Genomic DNA, 25642 nt, shown 5'->3' with positions numbered 1-25642 from the left:
TCTGTCTCCATAAGTTAAAGCACTTTAGTGCTTTAAGGCTAAAACAAAAACAAAAAAACAAAAACACCACCCATGTTTTTAATGTAATTAATCCTTTTCAAGCAGTATTAATGGATCTATTCCAATGATATTAACTTTTTTTGGTAATGTAATCTTGGGAAAACGTGTTATTTTTTTAGCTGTGTTTTGGTGGGAAGTTTTGTTTTTGTAACATAATAAAGCCAAGTTCCGAAGGCTGTCTCTGAATAACTCCGCTAAGACAACAGCACGCACGAGAGCAGCAGCTCCTGAAGCCCCCACGCCAGGCTTGAGCAGCGACCCCCACCCCGCCCCGTCCCCGGTTTCTCCCGTGTTTTCAGTGGGAGGAGCCCGCGGGCGCCCTCCTCCCCAGGGGTATGTGCTCAGCGGTGTGTCCGAGGTCACACAAGAACGGCCTCAGGGCAAACACATGGCTCTGTCCTTGCAAAGCTGGTGAACCTCACAGGCCTGACTTGGGCCTCAGCCTGCCCACTGAGCCCTGGAAGAGCAGGCTCATCCGAGCTCCGTGGGGGCCGAGAGGGGGGTCTGGACTTCAGAAAGGTCACGCGGGGCCCGGGGAGGTCACAAATTCCCTCCCAGCAAGCGGCCTGGAGTCGAGCACATTCACGTTTCTCTGCAAAACTTAGGAAAAGACGGCAGAGAGCTCACGTCTGTTCAACCGGGGCTGGGCCCATGCGGGCTTGTTTCCATGCTTCTAGTTCTCAGGTTTCTGCATTTCAGAACTCGAAGAGTCAGGGGCGCTGCCCCAGCAGAATAGGGCTCTTGAATCTGTTCAACCTGGAGGGAGGTCCAAGTCTTTTTAGACCTCGGGCTGAAACGAAGCACAAGATAAAAGGGACAAAGGCCAGATAGAGCCATGCCCACAGTCCTCTGGCACACACCGAGGCAGGGACACCACATGAAGGCAGGTCAGGAGAGGCCAGGTGGGGCCAGGAGAAATCAGGTGAGGCCAGGAGAGGTCAGACGGGACCTGGAGAGGCCAGGGGGGGCCAGGAAAGGCCAGGAGAGGCCAGGTGGGGCCAGGAGAAATCAGGTGAGGCCAGGAGAGGTCAGACGAGACCTGGAGAGGCCAGGGGGGGCCAGGAAAGGCCAGGAGAGGTCAGATGGGACCTGGAGAGGGCAGGGGGGGCCAGGAAAGGCCAGGAGAGGTCAGATGGGACCAGGAGAGGTCAGGTGGGGCCAGGAGAGGCCAGACGGGACCTGGAGAGGCCAGGTGGGGCCAGGAAAGGCCAGGAGAGGTCAGACAGGACCTGGAGAGGCCAGGTGGGGCCAGGAAAGGCCAGGAGAGGTCAGACAGGACCTGGAGAGGCCAGGTAGGGCCAAGAGAGGCCAGGAGAGATCAGACGGGACCAGGAGAGGCCAGGTGGGGCTAGGTGTGGCAGCCTGGGCCCCAGCTACACCTTTCTGGTCGGGCCCATTCATTTCCTTTGAGCAAAACCTGTTCATCCCTCTCCTCAGTTGTCATCTGTTCCAGGGCCCACTGTGGCGGGCTGAGCGGAACGTGCCCTCGTCCCATCACAGAGACAGGAATCCCAACACACCGACACCTCTGAACTGGAAGGGAAACAAGACTCAGGTTGTTTAAATAAAGGCAGCTTCTGAGGCGCCAACACAGCGCGACAGTTTCCGCACGAGGGTGCCTTTAATATCCTCGCTCAGAAACTTTTGAAAAGTAGGGTATGAGCGACGCGTCCAATTACTTTCAAACACATAAAACACCTCCAGTATGCCTGCGGTGTAATTTAAGAAGAGATCCGGGCTCCGAGCAGACCCGCCACTTTGCAAGGCTCTCTTGTTCCGGGAGCGTCCACACCACCCCTAGGTAGCTGCGGAAAAGAGAAGACAGGGCCTGCTTCGGAAGCGTGTTCCCCGCCCCTCGGGAGGAAAACGGTGTCCATTCGCACCCCCACCCCACCTCCAAAGGGAGCCTAGATTCGGGCAAGAAGAGCAAACAGCAAAGTGGGCTTTCACACGGTGTCAGGATAGTTCGTCCCATCTCCCAGGACAGTGCTGCACATTATCGTACGCAGACACACGTCTCCACGGGTTCTCCAAGACATCTGTCTGGTTTTTATTATTTTTATTTTTTTAAGTTTATTTATTTTGAGAGACAGGGAGCAGGGGAGGGGTGGAGAGAGAGAATCCCAAGCAGGCTCCGCACGGGCAGCGCAGAGCCCGAAGCACAGATCCCACGAACAGTGAGATCACGACCCGAGCCGAGATCAAGAGTCCGACGCTTAGCCGACTCAGCCCCCTAGGTGCCTCGACTGTTTGGTTTTTAAATACTGCTACCACTGCTCAAAACGCCCCAGTGAGACCTGCAGCCTGCCGCTTGCACGTAACATTTAGTTTCGAATGTGCCCCACCAACCTCAGCTCTGCTTTCTAGAATCCACACCATCAACACCGGTCTACACCTCAGGCACAAGAGAATGACCGAAGAGAAAAAGGGCTTTGGCAAAACGAACTGCAAAAACGCTGGCAGCGAGCAGGCCCGGCTTCCGGCTCTAACTTCCCGCCGGGCTCTGAGGAAGCACGCAGCCCCGGGTCAAGCCAGAGGACCACACAACGCCACAAACACAACCCCGGTAAGATTTTCAGAGTGATGATGTGCTGAGCTCCCTCAGTGATCACTGAGCTGACGGTGCTGGGCCTGGGCTGGCAGGGGGCCCGAGGGAGGTCCCGGGGACATGGCGACATGCTGGGGGCTGGTCACATAGGTTGTTCAGTTTGCAAAAACGCGCTGAGCTCAGGCACCTGTGTACATGCCGTGTACCAATGTGTGTTCTCTATGTGTGTTATGCTTCAGTTACAAGGGTGCAAACTCTCCTAAGAAGGGAGCCACCAGGAAGACAGCACCATAGATCATCTAAAACTACAATCTGCCAGCTTGCCAAAAACCCACACATTTTAAACACTTACACACATGCTCAGGTGATGAAAACAAGACTAGCACGTTCTATAGCATTCAGCCGAACCCTTTCAGAACGCTGTTTGTGCGTTAACGAGTCAGGATCAAGCCTTCTTAACGCGTTATTAGGAATGGATTTCCCATTAGCAGTAGTTAGGGACTTGGGAGAGTCAGGTGGGCCGGAACTACAGGCGCTACAGCAAGCCTGGCGGCCGGGGCGCACCAGCCAGCTCGGGGTCAGCAGGCACGGGGGCGGGGCCCTGCCCCCCTGTGGCTGGCTGGGCCGCACCTGACACCGGCCGGGCTGCTGCCGTGGTGGCAGGGGGTCCGGATGGCTGTCACTCCCAGTGTTAGGCTCAGCTGCTGGAGATACTGCTACCTGACAAGGGCTCTCGTCCCCCCCGGCTGTGAGTTAGGGAGCAGGGCTCTGCGTTCAGAACGCCTCAAATCCAACCACGGGGCCACTGCGGTCCGAGCCTGAACTACTGCGGCGTCCCAGCCCCCGCCCCGCGTCTCCCTGCCTCCTTCCGCCCCTGGGCCGCTACCGTGGGGTCTTCCGAAGGGTGCAGAACCTGCTGGAACAATGCTTGCAAAGCTCCAGCCGGGTCAGTCAGCCTTCCATGCGCCGCCCCCAGGGGCTTCCCAAGGACCGAGCCACGGAGCACCACCCAAAGCCTCTGTGCCCACGGCTCTGACCTTGTTTCTGGCCCTCGCTACCAGCTCGCTGCACTCCTGCCAGCTCCGTGGCTTTGCTGTTCCTTGAACAAGCCACAGGGGGCCTACTTCAGGGCTTTAAGAGGACTTAGTTTCCCCTCTGTGCAGATACGTGCACAGTCCGCTCACCCATTCGGGTGCCCGCCCCAGTGACCGGACCCTCTTCAGAAGCCTCCCCACCCTCCTCTTCCCCGCCCCGCGTGACTCGTCTTCGTGGAACCGAGTGGCGCTGACGTTCCATTGTACTCGTGTTTGTCCACTGAATTCAGCAGCTCAGAACGAGGACTCTGCTGTGCTGGGGGCCGTGTCTACAGCGCCCAGAGCGGTGCCAGCCCGGGCAGGTGGTAAGGGAACATCTGTATCCTGCCCTCGAGCCCCCGGCGCGCCCAACACTCCTTCGCGAAGGAGGAAGCCAGCGTGCTTGCAGCCCTTCACCTCGGAAGGAGCGCTCGCGGCCACACCCCACCCCACGTCGGCCGGGCCGAGGCGGCCAGGGGACCCGGCCCCGAACGACCAGGCGTCAGGCCTCTGACGGAAGCGTTTGCTCGGCCTGCTTTGAGGGCACCGCCGGCCTCTTCACTTGGAGGGCAGGAAACACGGAAAGGGGGCCGGCAGGGCAGACGTGCCACGGCTGGTGGAGGAGCTCATGGCACGGGGAGGGGAGAAGATACCCAGCGCAGACGCCCGAGGGGCCGACGGGACGACCCCCACGACGCGAGGTCGGAGTGGGGTGCGCGGACCCCTCCCTCAGGACCGGGTCCCAGCGCTACCCCACCGCCAGCCAGAAGCGCGCCCTCCCGCGGGAAGACGGGGCCCGGGTTCCCGGGGGCGGGAGGGGGTCGAAAGCTGGGACCTCAAGGGCGCCCGCAGCCGGAGTGCGTCCGCCGGCGAACGCCCGTTGATTTAAGGCCTCTGAGAACCCCGCATCGACCCGGAACCGGAAGGGCGGGGAAGGTCAGCAGCAAGGTCTAGGCGTGAGGTGTGGCTCTGGACGCGGGGCGTGGCCGGAGCTGCTCTTGGCGGGGCGGGGCCCGGGCGGGGCGGGGCCCGGGCGGGGCGGGACAGAAGCACTCCTTGGAAGGACGTGGTTCCGGACGCGAGGCGGGGGAGAGGGGCGGGGATTAGGATGGTGGGGCGGGGCTGGAGGGGGCCAGAGCACCTCCTGGAAGGGCGTGGTTCTGGACTCGGGGCGGGTTTTAGGATGGTGGGGCGGGTCTGGGGGCCGGAGCGCCCCCTGGAAGGGCGTGGTTCTGGACTCAGGGCGGGCAGGGGCGGGGTTTAGGATGGTGGGGCGGGGTTAGGGCGGAGCCCTGGGCTCGCGGCTCGGGGCCGGAGGGCGTCCTGGAAGGGCGTCGTTCTGGACTCAGGAGCGGGCTCTGGGCGAGGGCGTGGCATGACGGCCACTGTCTCCAGGTCCCCGAGGCCCTCACCTTCTGGCGGTGGCTCTGTGCCTATTTCCCTGCGGAGCCTCTTCCCCCACGAGATTTCCTTGATCAGCGACAGGGCTTTTTCACATATTAATGTCTATCTTTGCAAAAATTGGCTTTCCAATTAAATTTTTTTTTAATAACCATAAATCATAGGCTTTTGGGGCACCTGAATTTTGCTCGGGTTTTGTTAACGGGGTCACTGAAACCCCCAGGGTGCGGGACTCAGGCACCTGCGCGAGCTGTGGGGTGTCTCACTAGCTGAGCAGGGCGCTCCTGGAAAATGTGGCTGCTGTGGGAGACCCCGCCAGCGTCCACTCGCTTCCAAGATACATTATCTGGTGTCTCCCAGTCGGTTAGCCAACTCCCTCCGATTTTCGAGAAAATCTAGTCCTTTTCTTGCAAGGTGACCATACCAGAAAGGTGACTGGTTTACGTGTTGGAATCACTGCCCCAAGATAAGTGTTCTATTTAATACTGACTTCTCTAATGATTGTCACCTTGGGTTAAAGGTTATTAAATATGATAGGCTTGTTTTATAAGTTTCTATTTAGCTGCACAAGTAATCTGAAAGCATTTTGGGGTGGTGAATTTATTTTTTTAAATAAAAGTTTCTTGCAAAGATCATATCATAGATTTCCTTCAGCCCGCAAGAAAAGAAGTCATCCGACCTCCACTCCCACCCCCACTAAAAGCTTGTATAATTGGGGTTTTGTCTCTGTGTCATTAAAGATGTCCTGAGGAGGGCTGGGAGACCATCAGCAGGGAGCCAGGCTTCTCTCTCTCGTCTTGCTTTCTGTGTTTTTTCTTAAAGATGTTATTTTTAAGTAATGTCCACACCCAACGCGGGGTTCAAACTCACAACCCTGAGGTCAAGAGTCGCACATTCCACTATGGAGCCAGCCGGGCGCCCCCCTTCTTGGTCTTTCTTGGCCAAATGGTTTCATTCTCAAGGCCAACTCCTGGTGTGGAACTTTGGACATCCATCTTTGCTTAAAAGATGGGAGAGTGGAAGGTAACAAGATCACAACTCGAACCTCAGCAAGCCTCCACGTAAAGACCTCTCCAGAGACCCAGTGGCTTCTTTGGCACAGCTGCGGAATGTTGTCTTAACTAGGTTAACCCGTGCCAGGCGTAAAACCCAAGTTCTGTTTAAGGAGAGAACACCTGGGTGGCTCAGTCGGTTAAGTGTCCGACTTCGGCTCAGGGCATGATCTCACGGTCTGTGAGTTCGAGCCCCGCTTCAGGCTCTGTGCTGACAGCTCGGAGCCCAGAACCTGCTTCGGATTCTGTGTCTCCCTCTCTTTCTGCCCCTCCCCTGCTCATGCTCTGTCTCTCAATAATAAATACACGTTAAAAAAAATTTCTTTAAATGAATAAGCGTTGAAAAATAAATAAATAAATAAATAAATAAATAAATAGCAGGATACTGGATAAGCAGCTGTCCAGTTGGGATGTGATCCCATTTCTAGATTTTGAACTCAGGATGCCTTCCTGGGTCATACCTGAGTAACAGTAAAGGTGAAGACCGAGTGTCTCAGGATAAAGTGTAAGCTCCACAGGACCAGAGACCTCACGGCGCTGTCCCCAGCCCCTGAAACGAGCCCGACATTTTTTGCTGGCTGTAAATATTTCCTGAATTGAAGTTTAAAATAAGCTGGAATGTCCTCCGCTTTTACTGCATTTTTCTTCAAAGTCCTTGAAGCCAGAAACGGTACTTCATTCAGCCAGACATTTTTCAGGCACCTGCTATGTACCAGGCACCTTCCTGAGGCCGGGGAATCAGGTCTGGAGAACTCCCTGAAGTCACTACTGCTCGACCGAAGGCAGTTCTAATGGGTGGTGAATTGTGTCTCCCCCAAATTCGCATGCTGAAATCCCGTGAACGTGACCTTCTTAAGAAACAGGGCCATTGCGGATGTATTTGGTTAAGACGAGGTATACTGGAATAGGGGGGCCCCCCTCTTCCAAGATGGCCGGTGTGCTTATAAAAAGGGGAAATTTGGACACAGACACACAGGGACAACGCCACGCAAGGATGAAGCAGAGGTGGGGAAGGTGCTTCTACAGCCACGGATCCCCAGAGGCTAGCTAGGGAAGAGGCTGGGAACAGAGTCTCCCTCCCGGTCCTTAGAAGGAGCCAGGTCTGTTGACGCCTTGATCTTGGACCTCAGAGGTGCGGGAGAACAACCCCGTGCTGTGTGCGCCCAGCCTACGGTGCTGTCATGGCGGCCCCAGGAAACCGGTACAGTGAAAGTCACCCTTGGGGATTCTGGCTGCATCCCCAAAGCTCTTACACCTTCCACATAGGCCCTGCCCAGCAAGAGGAGTCCAGGCCCCAGGAATCTGGCCTCCGCTGCTCTTTGAACAAGCCAAGGTCACTCCCACGTCCGGCTGATGAGTTGGTCTCTGCTGGCAATGCTGTTCCTCCCGATTTCCCCGTGGTGGACTCCTCGGCGTCTGGGCCCCGGCGTCACGGGGAACAGCCCACCTTCTCCAACCCGCCCACAGCACCTGCCATTACCGGCTCCCTCGACCCCCGCGCATCTCCATCGGAGCCCTTACCGCGAGCCGAAATGCTCCTGTGCGTCTGCGCCTCGGTTTTTGTTGTTTCCTCTGCTGGAGCATAAGAAACGGGAGAGCCAGGATTGGGCTGCTGTCTTTCCATCCCAGTGCCCGGAAGCGCGTCAGGCTCGCAGGAGATGCTCAAACCACGCAGGGAGCCGGGCGGTACAGCGTACTCAGATTGCCTCCAACAGGTGCCTTAGGACCTTAGGGCACGTGGGCTTGCATTCGGCCCGTGACCACCCCGAGAATTCTTCTGGGTCCCTCCCAACCCCTCCTCATCCTGTCGCCTCTCCATCTGCTAGAGGGAGTGGTCAGGGATGGTTAGAGAAGAAAAGGACTCTTCCAACACCTTTTAATAAACTTTTGTCCAAGTTTATTTATTGTTGAGAGAGAGAGACGGAGAGAGAGAGCGGGGGAGGGGCAGCACGGAGCCCGATGCAGGGCCGGAGCTCACAAACCCTGAGATGGTGACCTGAGCCGAACCGATAGTCGGATGCCCAGGTGCCCCTCTTCCACACCTTTTAAAAAGTTATTTGTTAAATAAAATTGGGGCAAAATATAAATAGCACAAAATTGTCCACTTCAAACGTACCGCTCCGTGGCATTAGGGCACAACATTCCCCCTGTGGTGCAGCCGTCATCACCGTCCATCCCCAGGACACTTTCCGTCTTGCAGACTGAGACTGAAACTCTCCGCCCTAAACGCTAACCGCCATTCCCCCTCCCACCTTCGGTCTCGAGGAGTCTGACTCCTCTGTGTGCTGCGTGCGTGTGGCATCACACAGGGTTTGTCCTTTTGTGCCTGGCTTCTTTCACTAAGCATAATGTCCCCGGGGGCCATCTGTGCTGTGGCAGCCATCAGGATGTCCTGCCTTCTCAGGGCTGAGTGAGATTCCATTCTGTGGATCTCCTCTATTGTGTTTCTCCATTCATCCGCTGATGGGCATTTGGGTTGCTCCTGCCTTTTGGCCACTGTCACTAATGCTGCTGTGAACGTGGGTGGGCAGACATCTTCTCTACCTTTTTGTTTTTAATTTTTTATATTTATTTGTTTTTGAGAGAGAGACAGAGCACAAGCAGGGGAGGGGCAGAGAGAGAGGGAGACACAGAATCTGAAGCAGCTCCAGACTCTGAGCCGTCAGCACAGAGCCCGACACGGGGCTCGAACCCATGAACTGTGAGATCATGACCTGTGCCGAAGTTCGACGCCCAACTGACTGAGCCACCCATGTGCCTGTTTCCCCTTTTTATAAGGACCCCAGTCAGATGGCTCAGAACCCACCCTCATGACCTCTGTAAAGACCCTATTTCCAAATCAGGCCACATCCTGAGATTCTGGGGGTTAGGACCTCAACAGAACTTTTTGGGGGGTAACGGTCGCTGTGTGTCCCCCCCCCCTTGCAATGCAGTGCACCAGGTGGTGTGCTTGGGCGGGGCTGGGGGGGGGGAGCGTGGCCACACTTCCAGGCCAAAGCACTGCTAACCAGGGGCCCTCGGGGCTCCCACCTCCTGCCTCCGACGCTGGTCACGGAGGTGGAGCCTCGTCAGCCTGGGTCCCTGACCAACAGACAGAGACTCTGTCCTCGACCCAACTTTAACGGGGCCCCTCTGAGCCCTCTTCTCGCCCCCGAGGCCCCCATCCTGGCCTCCCCCATCCATGTTCGGCCAAGTCAGTTTTGGCAAGAGTCCTGCAAGGCCAGTTTTCAGAGTCCCCGGCCCCTTGTCATCCAACCACACCCCTCTTCTTCCCCTCCCTGTGCGTGAGCCCTCGGCCCGCCCCTGGAGAGGAGCCCCCACTCTTGCTGCCCCGCTTAGCAAGGTCCATCCACGACCCCCTCAGGCTGCTCCTGGGCTGGGGGCCCCGCTCACCTGCCGCATTCAGAGTTGAGTTCAGTCTCTCTCGCCCGCTCTACTCCTTGAATAAAGTCTTCCTTCCCGTCCTGACGAGGGTCGGAGGAATTTTTCTGCAACGTGGCCAGTGGTGCCCAGCGAGGCAGGCAGCAGGGTCCAGAAAAGCCGTGCTGTGCTCAGCCCCTGGGGCCCGGCTGGCCGCTGCCACGGCGTGCCACGGGCTGTCCCACGGACTCCGTGGTGCCCTTGGGGCCCAGGGCAGCGTCTGGCGCCTGGCAGACACTCAGTAAGTGAGAATAAGTGAAAAGCCCAAATGCCAAAAAGACAGAAAGGCAAAGTTAGAACTAATTTGCTTCTGAGCTCCTTGGCGTCCAAACTGCTGACGGTGAACATCAGTGAAAGCAGAGGTCAGTGCCACATGTGATTCATTAGGCCCCTGTTTTGTCCTCCTTCTCAACCACCCAGCTGGGGCCCGGTCCCTCTAGGACGGCAAACAGGTGGTGGGACTGAGGATGAGGGTAGTTAACGATGATCATAGTTAACAACAGGTCATCTTTACTATGCGCCTCAGCTCTTTATCTACTTTTCCCGACTGAATCCTCACGCCGGCTCTGTGAGCTGGGGATTATCTTTACCCCCATTGCAGAGATGAGAAAATCGGCCCCGAGAGGGGACGTGGCTTCCCAGGGACAGTCATAGGAGAATGTGGGTTCCCACCCAAGCCAGACGGGGTTTCGTGCGTGAATGTGTGTGTGCGGGTCTGTGCGCGTGTGGGTGTGCGCCACGTACGTGAGTACGGGACCCGCGCCTGGACCGACGCCTGCAAGGAACACAGGGTGGCACTCGCGGTGTGACCTGGGGGTGCCTCGCACGCTCCTTGCTGCGGGCTGTGCGAACGGAGCCCCGCTCTCAGACAAGCGGTGCGGTGAGGGAGCAGGCTTGCACGGGGCGGGGATGGATTCAGAGGGAGTGAGTGTAAATTAAGAGTCTGTCGCAAAAATTCAGGGGAGAGGGGCGCCTGGGTGGCTCAGTCGGTGAAGCGTCCGACTTCGGCTCAGGTCATGATCTCACAGTTGGTGAGTTCGAGCCCCGTGTTGGGCTCTGCACTGACAGTGTGCAGCCTGCTTGGGATTCTCTCTCTCTCTCTCTCTCTCTCTCTCTCTCTGCCCCTCCCCACCTACCCTGCTGGTGCGCACGTGACTGCTCTCAAACTTAAAAAAAAATTATACAAGAAACGAAATGCTTCTTAAATTTCCATATCGGAGCCACGGCAGCGGGGTCCAACTTCAGGTAAGGCAGAGCACTGATGCGGGGGGGGAAGGACAGAGACAAGAAGGGACCGGGCCGCCGGGGCCTCGGCCGCCTCTCCTGGGAACAGCTTCTGGGTCCCCTCGCGGGCAGGAAGTTAAGACGAATCACAGAAAATTAGGCCAAATGGCACGGCCTGTTTCTATGGAGACGTCAGTGATGCCACACACGCTCCCGGATCCCGCAGGACGCGGGGCTTCCGGAGCCGGTCCCGCCCGGGCCCTGAGCAGGCGTACCCGTGAGCCCGGCTCCCGCAGAGGCCGACCGTCCACGGCGTCCTTCCGCTGCCCGACAGTGGTCTCTGCACCTGCCCTGAGGATGCTGCGGGCCGGAGCCCTTCCCCCCAAGAAGCGCAGCCTGGAGCCCAACCCGCTGGAGAAGGGCGTGCTGCTCCTGCAGAGCGTGGCCGGCCACGGCAGCTGCGGGTGGCACGGCCTCAGCAAGTCGGCTCGGGCCCTCAGCCGCTTCTACGGGAAGATGGTACGGGGGTCCCGGCGGGCGGACGGCCTGCTTCTGCCCCTCGACCGAAGGCCTCCAGATACGCTCCGGAGATGGCCCCAGAAGGGCAGATTCTGGGGGGTGCAGAGCCCGTGAGCGAGGAGGCACCGTCCGCCTTGAGCCTTCCTCAGAGGGGTCTCCAGGAGGAGCCAACGGGGAGAGGAGAGGATGGGGGGGAGGGGAAGCACAGCCGGAAGGTCCCTGGATGTACCTCAGGCTCCAGGAGACCAGAGAGCCAACCCAGGGTCCCCAAGGACTCCCCAGGCGGATGCCGCCATGTCTCCAGCCGGTGCACACGCTGTCCTGAAGCTCGCGGTGCTCGGGGAGAGGGGCAGGCGGCTTCCAGGGTCTCCTCTCTCAGTGTCTCGTTGTCCCCACTCCACCAGGACGGACGCAAGCAAGACGCCGACGCCAGCGCCGAGGACACCAGCTTCACGGCCGAACTGGAGGAGCTGAGAAAGCTGTTCCTCGCGCGGCCTGACTGCCCTCGGTTCAGCACCAGGGCCACGTCCATGTGTCCTTACGGTGAGAGCCACCGACCAGGGGGCTCCCGCGTGAAACCGCCTCCTTCCCCCATGGAGTCGGGCGGCATTCCCTGCTGGCACATGTCAGCCAGAGCGGCGGCCCGCGGTGGCTGTGCGCGGTGGCCGCAGTTGCTGCTGCTGCTGAAACTCGCTGTGTGGGCAGGAGCCCCGGGTGGAACCAGCAGCAGAGGCAGAGGCCGGAGGGATGGGAGGGGGAGGGGTAGGAGGAGGGAGGGGTGGGAGGAGGGAAGGGTGGGAGGAGGGAAGGGTGGGAGGAGGAGGGGTGGGAGGAGGAGGGGTGGGAGGAGGAGGGGTGGGAGGAGGGAAGGCTGGGAGGAGGAGGGGTGGGAGGAGGGGGGGTGGGAGGAGGGGTGTGTGGGAGGAGGAGGGGTGGGAGGAGGGAGGGAAGGTAAAGCCTCCTTTCTTTTCCCTGGTCTCCTTCAGCCGACTCAATACGCTTGGGGGAGGGGGGAGAATGTTGAAAATTCTGGAAGCTGCCAAAAAGGGGTCATAAGGCCAAAGACAGGAACAAACCCCTGTGAGGAGCCCGACAGCCGCCTGGTGGTGCCAGGCCCCGCTCTGACCCGGGAGAACCGGGGGCTTTGAGAGGGCAGCCGGGCACTCCGTGGTCACCAAGGGGTACTGGCCAGGCCAGGCAGCACCCCATACCCCTCGGGTCCCAGCCTGCACTGGGCCCACGTGCCCGCACATGACATTGTCCGAAGGGTCAGGGCAATGGAGGCTTAGTGCTGTGGCCGGGAACAGGAGCTTGTTCGTGTCCGAGGTGGGGGGCCCCTACCAGCGCCCCTTTGTCAGGCCTGGGACCTCAGCGGCCTGTGCTCCCCCATCCAGGACTTGTGGGCTGGGCTGGCCGGGATGGCTGGGGGGACCACAATGCGTCCTGCATGTTGCTCGTGGCGCGAACGGTGACAGCTCGGGGGCAGCTGGGTCTGCCCTTCGGGACAGAGGGGCTTCTCAGATACCATGAAGCTGAGCCTTTTTTTACAGGAGATGCGGGGTCCTTCCGGGGAGGGGTTGCCTCCATTTGGAGAGACTCAGCTGCACCTGCTGCTCTGGGCCGGCACACCAACGCGGGCAGGAGGACGGAACCGTGTCTACGTTCAGTCCCAGGGTTCCCGCAGGTCCCCTGACACGGCAACCCTTTAATCCCACCTGAGGTTTACAAAGAAATGGAAGCGTGGCTCCTGCCCTGGAGGTCATGGAAGGTGTAGCCTTAGCGGCCATCAGCTGGCGTCTTGAACCCCCTGCAGGTTCAGCCATCTCAGCCGAGTTATCCGAGGAGTTGCGTGTGGCACTCGATTCCTGGAAGGCGACCCAGGACCCATTCTCCAGCCAGCAGGTGGACGGTGAGGGCAGGGCCGGCTGCCACCGGGGTCCTCTCTCATCATGCCAGACCCGAGGCCTCTGCCTGTACCTGCCCCCCGGCCCCTGCTCTCCCCAGGCCTCCCTGATCCTGCCCCCTGGGAACCACCTGCCTGGCTCTGTGTCTCTGACACAGGGTGCGTCCCTCCTTGAGTAGAACACACTGTTCCCCACACACGAATATACTTTCTGTCCTTTATCCAAAGACGATCTCTGCACGCAGAGGTCTCCTTTGTCTGAACGCCAGGAAACCCCTCACAAATGTCTGGGCCACCTGGCACACCGCAGCATCAGCATGACCCCTGCTGTCCTGGCCCCCAGGCCCCGGGAATCTCGCAGGGCTGCTTTCACCATTTCCCTCCCTTTCTTCAACACACACTTGGGCAGGTGGGGAAGGATGGACAAGGGTGGTCACAAGTAGGGGTGTGGTGAGCCCGGCCGGGCAGTGAAGGGTTTCTGGGGGGGACAATCATGGAAGGCCCCGGGGCAGCTCAGCATGGGACTAGTCTGACTGCCCCCCGCTTCTCGACAGGGCGCCTCCTTCCCTTTAGTAAGAGCGCCTGTGAGTTCAACTATTTGAGGACAAGCGAATCCCGGATGATAAGCCCGGTCCCCAGCAGCCCAGTCCTAGCGCACAGCCAGCTGAGAAAGCACGTGCCCTGGTACATCTCCGTCATCCATGAGAAGGTACGGCCGTGTGCAGAGCCCTGGGCACAGACCCTGAGCCGCATGCCCCAGCTCCGCATCCCGCTGGAGAGGAGGGCCGCGGCCACCCCAGGGGCTCTCGTCCCGGGATCCGGTCAGCTGTTCAGGCAGGTCCCCAGACGCGGCCGAAGCTGACCCCCAGCTCCCTCTTCCGGTTCTGTGAATCAGACATTTCCAAACCCTGCAGCCCCCGTGCGCCTTCACCCCAGTGGGCAGCGGGTTAAGCTGGCGTGGGTCCCACCCCCTGGCATTAAGCTCGCCCCACGAGTCATGACCTCAACCATTCACATGCCTTTGACCCGATATTTCCACTTGGGAGGATGTATTCTTAAAGATTAACAACCAGCTCGGTGTGCAAAGATCTACCTACGAGTTGATTTGTTGGGATTTGAGTCTCTGCATCCTTGTTTGTGACAGAGAACGGCCCGTAATTTACCTGTCTGGTAATTCTCTTGTTTGCTTTTGGTGTCAGAGTAAATCTGGCCTCGAAACAAACCACCAAGCGGTGCCCGGGTGGCTCAGTCGGTTAAGCGCCCGACTCTGGATCTCGGCTCAGAGCATGATCTCACGGTTCATGGGTTTGAACCCCGCATCCGGCTCCATGCTGACAATGCCGAGGCTGCTTGGGATTCTCTCTCTCTCTCAAAATAAATAATAAACTTAAAAAGTTTTTTTTAAAAACCATCGAAAAGTTGGGAGGCATTTTCTCCCTTCCGTTCTCTATCCTCTGGAAGGGTCTACACGAGATTGGTGAAGAATTCATCACTGAGGACGCCTGCAGAGTCCTCAGAGAGAAGGTTCTACAAATAATGAAGTCACTTCCTTGAAAGATATTCAGAGTTCCTTCTCCCTCTTGTTTCAGTTTGGGGGAAGCGATGTTTTTGTTTTTTGTTTTTTTTAGGAATGTGTCTGTTTCATGTAAATTTTCAAATTTATTGGCCTAGTCCTGTACAGGATGGTGTTTTATTACCCCTCTAATTTCTGCAGAGAGAAACCATGCCTCTTTTCCATTCCTGATGGTGCTAACTCCTGCCCTCTTTCTCTCCATCTGTCCTGCTAGGTGTTTATCAATGTTAATAGTCTTTTCTTAGAACCTGCTTCTGTAGTTGTCTTAAAGCTGGTGAAGCTTTCATGGCCGTCATGGAAATGAGCACACAAAATGTTGAGTAGCTGGTGGGCACACAAAACCCTGAGGGCCCATGGGTCTTCGTGTTACCTTTGATTCCCGAAACTCTGCCTCGACATTTTCTGATAGATTTCACAACTTTGAAAGTGTTGATATCCTGGGACCACTTTGCGGAAAGCCTGAGGCTCTAATTAGCTAGAGCCACACAGATCTGTGTAAAAGAATGTTCTTTGCAACATGGTGTTCTTATGCAAACAGCGGGAAGGGGTATTACCAGCTGGCGGATGTGAACGGGCCTGGGGAAGGGCTGCAGGCTTGGCTGCCTCCAGGAGCTCGGAAGGTGTCCTTAGGGCTGTCTTTCCCTCATCTCCGCCTGGTCTGAACTGGCTGAGGTGATGCTTCATCACTGGAGGGAGGCCAGAGAGCCACCTGCAGCCACAAGCCGCCATTCGCACCGAACATCCCCTTTCCAGCCACCGCTGTCCAGTTTGGGACACATGCGTGGGTCTCGATCACTATGTCAGGGGAAAGAGGTGCGATTTTGGCAAAGTCATTTTAACGTAATTGTGTAAGCAGTTCCGCATTCCTTCAGATCCCCCCGCCCCCCGCCCCCGCCATGCTGCTGGCTCCTCCCCTCCCCCCCGCCATGCTGCTGGCTCCGCCCCCCGCCATGCTGCTGGTTCCGCCCCTCCCCCCATGCTGCTGGCTCCGCCCTCCTACTGGCTCCGCCCTCCCGCCATGCTGCTGGCTCCGCCCCTGCCCCCGCCATGCTGCTGGCTCCTCCCTCCTGCTGGCTCCTCCCCCTGCCATGCTGCTGGCTCCGCCCCTCCCCCCCCCCCGCCATGCTGCTGGCTCCGCCCCCTCTCCCCTCCCCCACCCTCCCAGATCTTCGTCCACCCTCTCCTCTGCCACAGCCTCAGCTCTTTTCTGAAGCCCTGAGGTGGATGGCTAGCCCGTTGGTTCCCTGCGGGCCCCAATCGGTGCGCGTGGGGCTCGGAATCCGTGCCCTCCGTGGCCTCGGCCTCACCCTACAAATCTCCATGTCTTGATGTTGATCATTGTTCCGTTTCAAACTTCTAACCTCCTTGGCGCATCTGCTTCTTTGACTCGTGGGCCCCGTGGAAGCCTGGCACTTAAATCCCAAACATCTGGAGGGCTTCCTAGCTGCCTCCTTTTCCTCCGGCACCTGTGCCTGGACCACCTCCCTCCGGCCTCAGCTCAGATCTGCTGGTGGCAAGTCCTCCGGTTTCCGTTTGTCCAAAAACATCTGTATCGTGTCTCCGACTCTGAGGAACTGGGGGCACCGAGATTTTGAGCACAGAAGGTGGAGGGGCAGAGGGCGGGGCTCTCTGACAAGGCCCCGGGGCGGGGGGTGGGTGGCTGGGGCCAGGCCTGAAGGGCAGGTACCAGGAGCCCACCCCCCAGGCAAGGATTTGGGACCTGCCCTTAGGCAGGGGTGGCTGGGATTTCAGGGTGCCTGAACGGCAGGCCTGCCCTTCCTGGGCTCAGAGCTGCCGGTCTGCAGGCGCCCCGAGAGGGTGGGCCCGGGAGGGGCTCGAGCGGCACATGGGGGCCACCTGCGCTTCTGTGCAGGATCACTGCCTGCGGACGCTGGGGGAGGAGGTGCAGCGCCTGTCCCAGCTGGAGTTCCTGCTTCGGAAGAAAGACGAGGAGGTCGCGGCCCTCCAGGAGGAGAGGGAGGCCTTGAAGAAGCAGCTGAAATTCCTCCTCCAAAGCAAAAGCCAAGAGATATTGGTATGTCAGGGCACGGGGGTGAGCAGGGGGCCTGAGCCACGACTTCTGCCGCTAAGGGTCCAAAGCTCCGGGTAGCCCTCGGGCCCCCTCGCAAGTGCCCCGTCGTCCCGGAAGCCTGCCACGTCCTGGTGGGGGCGGGGGCTCCACGTAGAAACAGACCCCTGTGCTTTGCTGCCCGCTTGCTTGGTCCCTGGGGCGGGCCGTGTGTCTGTCTGGACTCCGCTTCCTTCCCATAAGATGAGGGCCGGATCCTCCGAGATCCTGAAGGATGGAAGGAGCCCTGAAGGTGGCGTCTGGGGCTGAGACACGGACCCGGTGGGTGTGGCGGCTCAGATGAGCCAGGTCTGTTCTGCCTGCAGGACGTTCAGTGTCCTTGCCTACAAAGCAGTGTGGGGGGGAGGGGGTGCTGCCCCTTCCCAGGTCTGGACAGAGGGCTGAACCAGGCAGGTGCTGGTAGGGCTCGGGGAAGCAGTCGCCTGGTCTTTTCTAAAACTTGATTTCTTTCATCCCTGAGGATACAGCCCAGCATTATGCTGGGGGCACACATGAGGCAGGGGCGGGGACCCCTGAGATGCCACCAGAGAAAGCTGGACCAGACACCGATGGCACGGTGCCAGCAGGCAGGGGGCAGCAGGAATCTCCGGGGGCCTGGGGGTGTCAGCCTGCCTTCCCTGCTCCCCAGCACCCCTCCCCCGGGGGCGCTTAGAGAGCTGTGAGCCACAGGAAACATGGGCCTGCTCACGTGCAGGCCACCGCCCCCCTTCTCAGCAACACAGCACCCTTGGCAGGAGGACGCTGGCTCCCCTCCCTCCCCTGCAACGTGGAGAGGCTGCTGTCCCCTTCCAGAAGAACAGGTCTCACCCCCCGGGGGAGCCGAGGCTCACGCAGGCGTCTTACAGGAGCAGCCCTCAGAGTCTGCACCAAAGCCCTTGGGGAAGCTGAGCATCCTGAGACCCTTCTTCGGAGACGAGGAGGAGTTGCAGCACAGAAGGCAGGTTCGGGCCTGTCGGGAAACGGGGTGGGGGGGGGGGGCGGGGCGAGGCCTGACCCTGGGCCACATCTGCAGGGCAGCCGGGCGGGGCCCAGGCCACGGTGTCCCACCCGTAGCTCTCACCTGCTGGCCTTTCCCCAGTCGTAGGCCCTCAGACACACCTGGGGGGAACAGGTGCAGGGTGGCGGGACTCCAGCCCCCCTGCCCCGGGGGGTGCCAGGGTCTCCGAGTGGACGAGGCTGACCCTGCCCCGGCTGGGGGGGGCCGCGGCCCCACGCCCAGTGCACTCCTGCCCGGCATGCCTTCCGTGTCCCAGCCGCAGGACGAGTGTTCCGCGACCCGCAGGGGCAAGGACCTGGAAGTGGATGGCGGCCAAGAAGACGAGGCGGTAGAAGCAGAGGGCGGGACGGGCAGCGGGGAGGCTGCGCCCGAGGAGGGGGCTGAGGTGGAGGAGGTGGAGCAGCTGGAGGAGGAGGAGGAGGTGCAGGGGGCCGAGGCTCAGTCTAAGAGAAGCTCGAGCTCCCTGGAAGAGGCCTTCGAGCGGGAGCTGGTGGCCCAGCTGGAGGAGTACGAGCAGGTGATCTGGGAGCTCCAGGACGAGCTGCAGGTGACCAGGACCAGATACTCGCTCGCGACAGGTGCGGCCGCGGGGGCCCGGGAGCCTGGGGGGTGGGGGGGGGGTGGGCAAGGGACCGAGGCCCGCGGGGCGGGAGGCCGCCACCCCTCAGCCCGGCTTCTCAGGCCCCTCCCCTCGCTCCTCTCCTCCATGGCGCTCACGCAGGAGCCATCACGTCCTTACAACGCCGAGTGGGTTTCCAAGAGTCCCGGCTGCGGCGGGTGCACACGGAGAACGAGGCCCTGCAGAGGGAGCTTCGGGAGCGGGAGGACCAGCTACGCGCCATGTCCAACAAGGTGGCCGTGCCCTTGTCACCCTGGCACTGGGAGCCGGGAGCCGGGGCGGCCCCGCACGGTCCACCCCGGGCCGCTCGGCTCCGGGCCGCTTCCCAGGAACCCCGCCCCGCGTCCACCCGCCCCTAGCTGAGCACCGTGTTTCCTCGAAGTTTTTCACACTCACAGCGTAAAGAATCAAGGAGTCCCACAGGCTCGTCGCCCCAGTAGGTGTGTCCACCTCCTCCCCCTCACGCGCCCCTCCCCCACGGCGGCTGCTCTCAACTCTTCCTTAGGAATCGCTCTGCAGGTTCCCGGACGGCATGCTTCCAACGCCCGTTCTGGAACTTTCTGCATCATCACATTATCTATTGCTTCCTCCTTCCTCCCCTGCCTGGGGTCCCCAACGCAGGGAGGTCCGCCGGTGTCCCCCACCCAGGACCCCCAGGGGGGTGCGGGTAGGGGCACGTTGTCAGCAGCACACGCCCGCCTGGGGCTGAAACACAGGCTTCGGAATGAGGATTAAGGTCCACTCTCTCTTCTGACCTACTCCCGCGTCTTCATGGGAGCGCATCCTGCAGCGATCTTTTGATAAAAAAATGAGTAGGTGGGGGCACCTGGGTGGCTCAGTCGGTTGAGCATCTGACTTCGGCTCAGGTCATGATCTCGAGGTTCGGGAGTTCGAGCCCCGCGTCGGGCTCTGTGCTGACAGCTCAGAGCCTGGAGCCTGCTTCGGATTCTGTGTCTTCTTCTCTCCTCTGCCCCTCCCCGGCTTGAGCTCTGTCTCTGTCTCTCTCAAAATAAATAAACATTAAAAAAAATTTTTTTTTCATAAAAAATAAATTAAAAAAAAAAAGGCCTTGGGGTGCCCAGGTGGCTCGGTCAGTTAAGCATAGGACTCTTGATTTTGGTTCAGGTCGTGATCTCACGGTCCGTGGGATCGATCCCCAAGTCAGGCTCTGTGCTGACAGCTCAGAGGCTGGAGCCTGCTTCAGATTCTGTGCCCCACCCCCGCTTGCGTTCTGTCTCCCTTTCAAAAATGGATAAGCATTAAAAAAAAATTTTTTTTTTAAATGAGTAAGTGTAAACTGGGGGGACACCGTACTCTGCGAACGGCCTGCTTCTACTTGGCGGCAGAGTGTGGCCGGGACAGCGCCTTCCGTCAGTGTGTCCCCGCCTCTCGCTCGCCCGGGCCCACGCCGGGTGGCGCGGTGCCGTCCTGGTCCCCGGTGCCCTGAAAGCTGGCAGACTTGTGCCATCGCGGCCGGTTCACCGTCCTGGGCTCTCTGGGACCAACCGGGAACGCGTGTCCTGTGGTTCTGGAAGCTCACGTTTATCTCGGTTTTTCGTTTCCTCCTCTTGTCCTCTCGAACCTTCCGTCCTCCTGGCGTCCCTAGACCCGGTTCCTCCTCTTCCAGTCTCCTGGTCCGTCTGCCGTGCTTTCCCTCGTTCTCCGCACTTTCCCCACAGCCTCCTCCCTCCTGCCTTTGTCACACTGACGCCTCCCAGATCCGCCTTGTTCTCCGAACGTCCTTGTATCTTTTACCTCAAGATCGGTGGCCGGTCTGACCTCGCGCAACTCGCCTGGCTGCCGGCCTTAATTACTGCAACATCTCTCTCTCTCCTGCAGGTGTCCTGTGTCCCTCCGCCTTGGTCTCTGTCGTTCGCGAGAGAGCTTTGCTCCAGCGTCAGGGGCCGAGCGGAGTGGCCACGCGGTGCTCATTTTGTGCTTCACGCACAAGGGCACACGGGCCCCCGTCAGCCCAGCGTTCAAGGTCGTCTCGTTAGGGCTTTCCTCTTAATTTGCTCAGATTGCCCTGGAATCTGGCACCTGGGAGGGTTTCTTGCCTGTGATGTAAAGGCCCAGCTGCTGGTGTTCCGGGAGGCCCAGGGGGTGGGGGGGAGCCCACATCTGGAGCCTGGGGTCGCCACCCCCACACTGAGCCTGGCACCTCCCCCGCCGGAGCCCCTCTGCCAAACCCCGGCCCCCAGCCTCCCGCCAGGCGGACAAGGGGCAGGCTCCTCGCCGCTCAAGGTTGGGGACCGGTCTGCCACTCAGTTCCTGAAATGGTCACCACCCACCCCCACCCCACATGAGGCTCCACACCCAGAAGCAGCCGCACCTCCAACTCCTGAGACTGGGGGACTCCGGGAGGGAGCTGGGCGCGTCAGCTGTCCCCGCTGCTGGCTCAGCACCCATCCCCCTTGGCTCTGCCCAGCTCCCCGCGTGTTTGCAGGCCCCCCGTCCCTCTCCCTGCCCTTGGCAGGGGTCCTGCGGCTTCTGTGGCACTGAGGCTCGGGGAGACGGGTGGACACCGGTGTCCCGTCCGTCCTCCCGTTCCTGAGCCAACCCCCCTTCTGCCTTCAGTTCTCCAATCTCCGGAAGACAAGAAACATGAAGAGATGATGGGCCTCATGGAGAAGGACAACTTTCTCCTCCGCCAGGTGACCGCCAGGCGTGGTTAAACGGTCAGCCAGATCTTGCTGTTTTTGCTGTAAGTCCTGACGCAGCGTGGGGGAGGTGAGCCGCGAACCCCCCTTCGCAGTCAGTCGGGGGCCCCCCTCCGTCAGGCGTCACCCCCATCGGCAGTGGCTGGAACGCAGGTGCACACAGAGGCTCCTCGCCACTGCTGACTCCACATCTGGCTTGAACTCGGTGACGCCGGCCGTCTTGGGGGGACAAAGGGGCGGGGAACACGGTGACCCTACTCCCCCGTCCTCCCTCCCCCCCCCCCCCCGCCCCCGCAGCAAGTGGCGGAGCTGCAGAGCAACTCGCCAAGCAGGAACACATCATCTCGGAGCTGGAGGCCAAGGTTAGCCAGCTGCAGGACCAGGTGAGCCAGAAGGAGGGCCAGCTCCAGAGACAGAAGTGGCTGCAGGAGGAGATGGGGAGCAGGAACGAGATGATCCAGCAGGCGGAGCTGCAGGCCCGCGTGGCCCTGGAGAGCGCGCAGTCCCGGGTAGGCCCCGCGTGCAGAGCCAGGGCGCCCCGGGCTGGGGAGCTCAGGGGGTGAGCAGGGGCTCAGGCTCTTCCCCCCCTCATATCCCGGCCCCCTGGTGCAGAGCTGCGCTCCAGAAATGGTGGTGGAGACAGCAGAGGTGTGAGGGGCCTTGCACACTTCGGCCCTGAGGCGGGGGCAGCCTCGCCCGCTTCGTGGATGGAGTCGCTGCCTTGACTTGTGCTGGGAGTGGGCACCAGGGCTTGGCCGCCCAGGAGGGGGGGCTCTACGGTCAGGGGGTATGCTAGTAACGCCACCATCTCCTTGCAAGTTACGGGGGTGCTTGCCATGGTCTGACACCGTTCTAAGCAGCTCGCTGAAGTGTTCTAACCTCGTGTACAAAGCTAAAAGCAGGTATTCTCAGCGTCCTCACTGTGTACGTAAAGGCACCCGCAGCAGGGAGGTTAAGTAACGCGTCTGAGCCCCCAGGGCCGCGCAGGGGTGGTGCTGGGATTTGAAGAGCAGGATCCCATATCGGAGCCCCTACATGGACGGGACGTGAGCAGAGGCACAGAGGGAAGCCGAGGTGCCCTCTGCTATGAGGGACCCCCCCCAGGCGGAAAAGGAAACTGGCGGAAGAGCTGACTTGATTTAGAATCCGAAAAGCGGCAAAGGGAAAGGTCCTCTCTCTTTCCCACCCAGAGTGCCTGTGGCCACCCAGGTGCGCCCAACTCCCCATGGGGGGCCAGCCTCCTGCTGGGCGGCTCTGAGGTCATCACCGAGCCCCCCCGCCTCCGCACCTGCTATCTTTCATCAAGTGGTGTCCCACCCAGCTGTTAGCGGGGTGCTGGGTGCTGGGGTCTCAAGTCTGTCTAGTAGGGCCTGGAGCGCTGTGCTGAGAGGGTGCGCCTAGGCCTGGGGGTTGGCAGGAAGGGGTGCCAGGACCTGCCAGTGATGCCTGAGACAGCCCGGGCGTGGGGCACTGTGGCCGGACACCCCCAGCTGACGGCCACCTCCAGTAGAGAGGGCGAGACCCCCACACCAGTGCGGTGCCAGCACCCGAGCTGGCATCGGTCCACACTGGAAAACATGGGAGCCCCCCCCCACCCCCGCCCAAGGTCCCGGGGCTCCTAACATCCCCTCTGTCCCAGAGCCAAAGTGACCCTCCTGCAGCCTCTTCAGGCTGGTTCCCCCTTGGCCCTCCTGCTCTGTCGGGGCTTCCGGACGCGGAGGCCGAGGAGCTGCTAGCGTGCCGCCGCCAGAACTCGGGGGGCCCCGTCTGAGGGCTTGTGGGGTACAGGCGGGCGGAGGCGGGCTGGGGCCCTGCACGTGCACAGCCAGGCCGATGGCAGCGAGACCAGACAGCCTGAGCCCCATCCTCATCAACACCCGGTTAATGCCCTGTCAGCGGCTAGTTACCGCCAGCAGCACGAGGCAAGGAGGGAGGGGCCCCCAAGTGCCCCCTCTATGCTAACAGGGAGGGGCTGACAGGCTCGCAGGGCGCCCTGGGGTCAGGAGGGGGCTGCACCAGTTCCCTAGGGGAAGGGGGTGGCCCGGTGGGGGGTTGTTCAGAGCTCTGGTCCCCCCCTCCCTTTTAAAACCATTTCTTTTTCAATTAAAAAGGAAAAAAAAAGCAGTAGAAAGTCTTAAAGCCTTGGTGTCGGGCCCCCTGGGCCTGGGTTTGGATCTGGCCCCTTGTAGCTCACGGCAGACCAGCCGGCCCTCTCCGACCTCTTCCGGCTTCTGTGGCTGTGAAAAGCGAGGGCACGTCTACCTTCTGAAAAGCTTCAAGCCGGGGTGGTGACTCCCCCGCTCCTTCCCTTTGCTCACAGCTCGAAAGACTAAGAAACAACATCATCCAGGCCACCTTCAGCACCTCCGGGACCAAGTCCTTGGCCACTGAGATCTCTGACAATGACATTCTGGAGGCCTTGCAGGTACATTAGGCGCTGGGCTGCCTCCTTGTCCCCGAGGCCACGTCTTGGCGGGGCGCCGACTAATCTGCAGCCAGAGGCGGAGGGGAGAAGCCAGCATGGATGCCACGGACCCCCATTCTGGTTCTGTGTCACTGTTCGCCGTCACCCGGGGATCATCCTTACTCTCTGCTCAGGCAGAGGGGGACCGGACCCCTGAAAGGGTGGCGATGTTGTACAGCTGGCGAGGCTAGCCGCTCTCGGCCTTCGGTGACCCCCAGCAGCAGTCCGCGGGGGATGCACAGGGGCGGGGGGCCGAGCTGCCGGAGTCCTGGAGGTTCCCCCCGCAGCAGGGACCCTGGCCCACCCAGCCTCTTCAGGGATGCTTCTCAGCACCCTCGGCGTGGCCTCAGCTGGGATAGTCATCTGTTCAGGGCAGGACCCTGGCACAGACCCCTCCCTGGCCTTGGCCCACGCTGTCATCTTGCTGACCCCAAACAGAGGCCTCACGGGGGCACGGTGGTGCAGGGAACATGGTGCAGACTTTGGGGCGGCAGGGGTCAGTCACCACCTCTGTGGTCCTCGGCTGAGAAGCTGTGGCCGGTCACTTGAGCTCAGAGCCACGGAGTTTCCCTCTGCACGTGGGAGACAGCGCGTCTGCCTTGGGGCGTGGTGGGGAGAGGGCCCTGGGAGCCGAGCCCTTGACCTGCACGTGCTCTGTGCGGCCCGTGTGCTGCTCACAGGGACTGCTTCGGTCCCCACGCCGCAAGCCTCCCACGGCAGGGCGCTTGCCACCAGTGCCTGTCCCCTTCCAGCGCCCCGCGTTTCCCTGAGACCCTGATTTCTTTCCTCTGTGCCGTGGGGGTGGGGCCGCGGCCAGTGGCGATCCCGCAGGGTGGCAAAGGTCTCAGGGGAGGGGGGCCCTGCATGAGGACCTGGGGGGAGGTCTCTGCAGCCTGGCTACCGTTGCTTGGGGAGAGGGGAGAGGGAGGGGGCAGAGAAGAAAAGGGGGGAGGAGAGGGAGGAGAGAAGGAGGAGGAGGAGAGGGAGAGAGAGGGAGGGGAGAGAGAGGGAGGGAAGGGTCCTCCGTACCACCCAGTAGTCAGGGAAGAATCCTTTCCCCTGCCAGGTGTCGGACACAAAGGACACAAAACAGTGACCGGCGGTGAAGCAGGAGAGGTGAGGGAGGGGGCAGGACAGAAGGGCCTGGAGGGACAGGCTCCGTGGCCTCTGAGGTCTCTCGGTCGGGGGCTGCTGGAGATTCGCAGGGGACCTAGTGCTGCTTCAGGGGAGAGCGACCGCGGCCCGTGGGGGGAGGGGCTCTCTCCCCACTCCGAGTTCTGTGGGCTTCATCTCCCGGGGCCTGACCAGCAGCGGTGGGAGCGTTTTCTGAACAGAAGTTCGCAAATGCTGCAAGACCACAGCTTTCCCCCCTGGAGAGCCGGTGTCAGTGCTCCGTGCAGGCCTGCTGCCGGCTGCCCTTGCTGGGGGGGTGGTGGTGGAGCAGCGGCGCCCCCGCAGCCACGGCCTGTGCTCCTCCCCAGAGGATCATCTCTGAGCGAGCCGACTACTACAATCAGCTGAAACAGAAAGGCATCAGGATGCCTCCCCTGCACCAGTCGGAGGCCCCTTCCTCCCAGAGCAAGTCCAAGAAGCTGGCCTCCAAGTAGAGCCCGCCTGCCCACGCGCCCCCCCGCCCCCCCAGACGCTGGGCCCCAGCTCGCGGGGCCATCGTGTGTGGCCCGGTCTTCTCGCTTTAGAATTAAACCCTGTCCTTGGCCATGGGCTCAGCTTCTCTTTCCCTCCGGGACTCGTGGGGGCTCGGGTTCCATCCGCAGCCCCCCATCCGCATCCCTGGCTCCTTCCTGGGGAGACCCCCACACGGAGCAAGGGCCCCCTCCAGAGGCCCCGGGGTTTGAAGGCCTGAGCCTGGGTGCCTATCGGCTCCTTCAGTTGGGCCCACGGGGGGCCACTTCCGAAATGGGGGCTTCCCTGGCTGGGGCGACCCCTTTGGAAGAGGGTGAATGGAGGCTGTTTTTCCTGCTGCTGTTCTTTTCCATCACTCTGCGGGAGGGACAGCTCCAGGCGGCCGGCCAGGCACCT

General features: G+C 60.6%; 1 protein-coding gene across 1 annotated transcript; it reads left to right on the top strand.

Annotated features, from left to right (window-relative positions):
* The first annotated feature begins 10876 nt into the window (after window positions 1-10876).
* CCDC27 (coiled-coil domain containing 27) lies at window positions 10877-25319 on the top strand. The gene is given in 16 exon segments (XM_053899091.1): window positions 10877-10986; window positions 10989-11038; window positions 11040-11297; window positions 11702-11840; window positions 13111-13206; window positions 13755-13909; window positions 16647-16808; window positions 17708-17803; window positions 18116-18437; window positions 18581-18711; window positions 21056-21065; window positions 21068-21132; window positions 21436-21454; window positions 21457-21647; window positions 23459-23563; window positions 25084-25319. Coding segments are annotated over 16 exon segments (1968 nt in total). The 5' UTR covers window positions 10877-10943; the 3' UTR covers window positions 25210-25319.
* The last annotated feature ends 323 nt before the right edge of the window (window positions 25320-25642 follow it).

The sequence above is a fragment of the Panthera pardus genome, unplaced genomic scaffold, assembly GCF_024362965.1.
Source record: "Panthera pardus isolate Hobbes unplaced genomic scaffold, ASM2436296v1 HiC_scaffold_11, whole genome shotgun sequence".
Taxonomy (NCBI): Eukaryota; Metazoa; Chordata; class Mammalia; order Carnivora; family Felidae; genus Panthera; species Panthera pardus.
Note: the sequence above shows the minus strand (reverse complement) of the source record. Positions and strands in the feature narration are given on the sequence as shown.